The sequence below is a fragment of the Ahaetulla prasina genome, chromosome 11 (genome assembly GCF_028640845.1).
Source record: "Ahaetulla prasina isolate Xishuangbanna chromosome 11, ASM2864084v1, whole genome shotgun sequence".
In the NCBI taxonomy this organism is placed as follows: Eukaryota; Metazoa; Chordata; class Lepidosauria; order Squamata; family Colubridae; genus Ahaetulla; species Ahaetulla prasina.
In genome coordinates, this window is record NC_080549.1 from 24,708,560 (window position 1) to 24,712,185 (window position 3,626).

The 3,626-nt window shown below is 63.0% G+C and overlaps 1 protein-coding gene across 1 annotated transcript; it reads left to right on the plus strand.

Annotated features, from left to right (window-relative positions):
• Window positions 1-258: 258 nt before the first annotated feature.
• On the plus strand, window positions 259-2,884 carry LOC131205018 (G-protein coupled receptor 12-like). Its single transcript, XM_058196804.1, has 2 exons — window positions 259-386; window positions 1,743-2,884. Exon 2 carries the CDS (start codon window positions 1,745-1,747, stop codon window positions 2,882-2,884), a length of 1,140 nt encoding a protein of 379 aa, XP_058052787.1. The 5' UTR covers window positions 259-386; window positions 1,743-1,744.
• Window positions 2,885-3,626: the final 742 nt, after the last annotated feature.

Below are 3,626 nucleotides of genomic sequence, written 5' to 3' on the forward strand. Positions count from 1 at the left end.
GGAGAAGAGGGGGGGGGGCGTCCCAGCCAGCTTATGAATGAAATTCCAGCGAGGGCCGGGCGGGGCTTCGCTTCTTACGCCGGAGCATCTGGGTACACCTCGAAGGAGCGGGCGGGGGGAGAGCGAACCAGGCGCCCTGGTTGTTATTCTGATCACGGGCGCCGCTGATTCACAGCCTTGGAGCCGGTCATGAATAGAAGCGGAGACTTTTGACGTCAGAGGGGAGATTTATCAGCAGACCCAAAGGGCGAAGAATATTCAGAGCTGCGGGCTGCCAGCCATCCGCCAGCCTCTCCGGCCATGCTCGCCCGGGAAGGACGCGCCGGTTGCGCCCCAGACTGAACCAGCGGGGCGCGGAGAAGCAAGCCGGACCCGAGATTGTCCAGGTAAAAAAGAGGCTGTTTCAAGCGCCCCTCCCTCGCTCCTCGGACCCGAAGGAACACTTCCAAGCGGCCGCCCCGGACCAGCCTTGTGCAGGCATCATCCCTGCACAAGCGCCGCCGGGTGGCGGGGCATTTCCCCTGCGCGCCGGCGGAGGGAGAGCCCGGTCCGCTGAGGTCGTTTGGCTAGCCGGTCGAGGGGAGAGTGTGGGGCACGGGGGAAGGGTGGCGTTTCTTCGGGTTTTCGCACTGCCCCACCAGCACCAGCAGAAGCCGCCTCACCCGCCAGCGGTTTCCTCCGCCCGTCTGCGGGGTCTCGCGCGAACCTCCCGGTCCCGGCCCGGCCCCCTCTCAGAAGAACAGCGGGAGCCTGTTCTGGCTCTTTCCGGACTGCGTGGAGGGGGAGGGGAGGCGGCAAAGACCCTGAAATGAGGCGCAGGTCATCCTTGCACGGAGGGAGCGGTTGGGAGCGAAGCGGGCGAGGGCGGGTGGCCTATCGGGCCAGGAAACCTGTTTTCAAAAGGGTTCGTTGCAGCAGCGGAGAGTCCGGCGGGGTAGGGGACGCCAGCCGCAGTTGTGGAGCAGACGTGGCGCTTTCCCTACTGGAGATCTGAAGGGACGAGAGTCGCTCCTTTGCAGCGACTTCCAGCCGCCGCTTTGCCTCAGTAGTGAGGACAGACTTTAGGAAGAACGGCGGGGGTGGGGGGTGGGAGAGGAGGCTCCAGCCCCCGGGAAGCCCCAGCTTCAAGTTCAAGAAATTGAACCAAAGACTCACGCTCCAAACTCGGGAGAAAGCCAGCGAGAAGGGGATGCTTTGCCTACCCTTTGGCTGCAGCTAAAAGCGGAGCTGGTGATGATGTCACCGCCGCTGCATCCTCCGGGGGAGGGGAAATACCTGCTCCCCCAACTCTCCACAAGTATCGCACTAGATATCCCATTCTCCTCGGCGGCAGACAGGTAGCGAGCCAACATTGGAAGCCTAGGAAGAAAGGAAGGAAGTGGAAGAGGAAAATGATGGGAACTTGTCCCCAATGCAAAATTTACCTTCTGGTGAAGGAAAAGGGAGCGGATCACATTGTGAAAAACGGGCTCGTTAAGGACCCTTCCCTCCAGGACCTGGAAGGCAAAAGATCCAAGGGAAGGGGCTGAGGTGGGGTGGTTTTAACAGAATAACAGGGTTGGAAGGGACCTTGAGGTCTTCTAGTCTAACCCCCTGCTCAAGCAGGAGGCGGCTTCGGCCTGCCTTTGCGGGCGATGTCGGAGGGGAGCCTTCCCGGGGACGAGGTGCAGAGGGGCCGGAGATGGCCGGGGCGTTTAGGCTTCCTCTTCCCTTTGACTCTCCCAGCCTCCTTCCTCCCGCAGCGATGTTCCCCAACCCGGCCGCCGCCGCCGCCGCCATGGAGGAGCAGTTCCGCCAGCAGCAGCAACAGCAACAGCAGCAGCGGCTCTTGGTGCTCTTCAACGCCTCTTCGCTGCCGCTGGCCAGTCTCTGGCCGCCCACCCACCTCTCGGCCGCCGCGGGCAGCCCTGCCGTCGACCTGTCGCCCGCCGCCACCGCGGCCGGAGAGGAGGCCGGGGCGGGCGGCGGAGACGCGGCCGCAGCCCTGGCCGTGGCGGGTGCGGTGAGCCCCTGGGACATCGCGCTGTGCGCCACCGGGACGGTGATGGCGGGCGAGAACGCGCTGGTGCTGGCCGTGCTCTTCTACGCGCCCAGCCTGCGGGCGCCGCCCTTTCTGATGATCGGCAGCCTGGCGCTGGCGGACCTGCTGGCCGGGCTGGGGCTGGTGGTCAACTTCAGCGTGCAGTACCTGGTGCAGCCACCCAGCGAGGCGGCGACGCTGAGCGCGGCCGGGCTGCTTCTCGCCGCCTTCTCGGCCTCGGTCTGCAGCCTGTTGGCCATCACCGTGGACCGCTACCTGTCGCTCTCCAACGCGCTCACCTACCACTCGGAGCGCACGCGGACCTTCACCGCCGCCTTGCTGCTGCTGCTCTGGCTAGTCTGCCTGGCCGTCGGGCTCCTCCCGCTGCTGGGCTGGAACTGCCTGCGCCAGCCCAGCGCCTGCAGCGTCCTGCGGCCGGTCACCAGGGACAACGCCGCCGTGCTGGCCGTGGCCTTCCTGCTCCTCTTCGCCCTGATGCTGCAGCTCTACGGGCAGATCTGCCGCATCGCCTGCCGGCACGCCCAGCAAATCGCCGTCCAGCACCAGTTCATCGCCAGCGCGCAGGCCACCTCCACGCGCAAGGGACTCTCCACGCTCTCGCTCATCCTGGGCACGTTCGCCCTCTGCTGGGTGCCCTTCGCCATCTACTCCCTGGTGGCCGACGCCTCCTACCCGGCCGTCTACACCTACTCCTTGGCCCTGCCGGCCGCCTGCCACTCGCTCCTCAACCCCATCATCTATGCTTTCCGCAACCCCGAGATCCAGAAGTCTCTGTGGCTGGCTTGCTGCGGCTGCATCCCGGCCGGCTTCTCCTCCCGACCCAGGACGTCCAGCGATGTGTAGAGGTGGGCTGGCCCAGAGGCAGCTGGAAGCCAACACGCCCACTCACCCACCCACCCCACTGCCGCACCACGCCCGTTTCCTTCTGGATTCTCGGCTTCCCTATTCTCCGCGGCAGGAAGGAAAGAAAACCCAGCGCAGACACACGCGACAGCCGACTTTCTGGGAAAGGAAACCCGAGGTTATTTTCTTATACCTGATTTGCCAAACCAGAGTCAAGAAGCGTCCGACTTTGGCTGGGGGCTCCCTGCAAAAGGAGGAGGCGGCAAGTTGGCCAAAGCGGCGTCCCCGACAGATTCAGTGGAGAGTAATTGCAAAACGGGGGTCTTTGCCCTTAAGGCCTTTTCTTGATTAATTCTAAAGTCCCTTCGCGTTTAGTGTTAAACCTGGATCTCAGGAGTGGGCGGGGAGGAGGGTCCGAATGGATCCTGAATCCTGATTTGATTTTTTAAAAAAAGTGATATTTTGTTGGGAGCGGGGGGATCATTAACAGTTCTTGTGAGATCTGCCTTCAGGACGGGAATTGAGGGGAGGAAGGCAATAAAGGTAGGAGCAGGATGGATGTGGGGTCTTGGCTCTCTTTCAAATAAGCCCAGTTTTAGGGGCTGGGGTATGTGTGGTTTGTGGGTGAAAATGCGGCGATCAGTTGCACCGTTCCGACTTGAGCTGGAATGTAAGAGTTTAAATGCTCGCTACAGCGGACTCCTTTGCACGGAATACCGCCGCGGGGAAAGCTCAGGTCGTT

Coding starts and splice junctions, on each gene's coding strand:
- LOC131205018 (XM_058196804.1), top strand. CDS start 1,745: ATGTTCCCCAACCCGGCCGCCGCCGCCGCCGCCATGGAGGAGCAGTTC.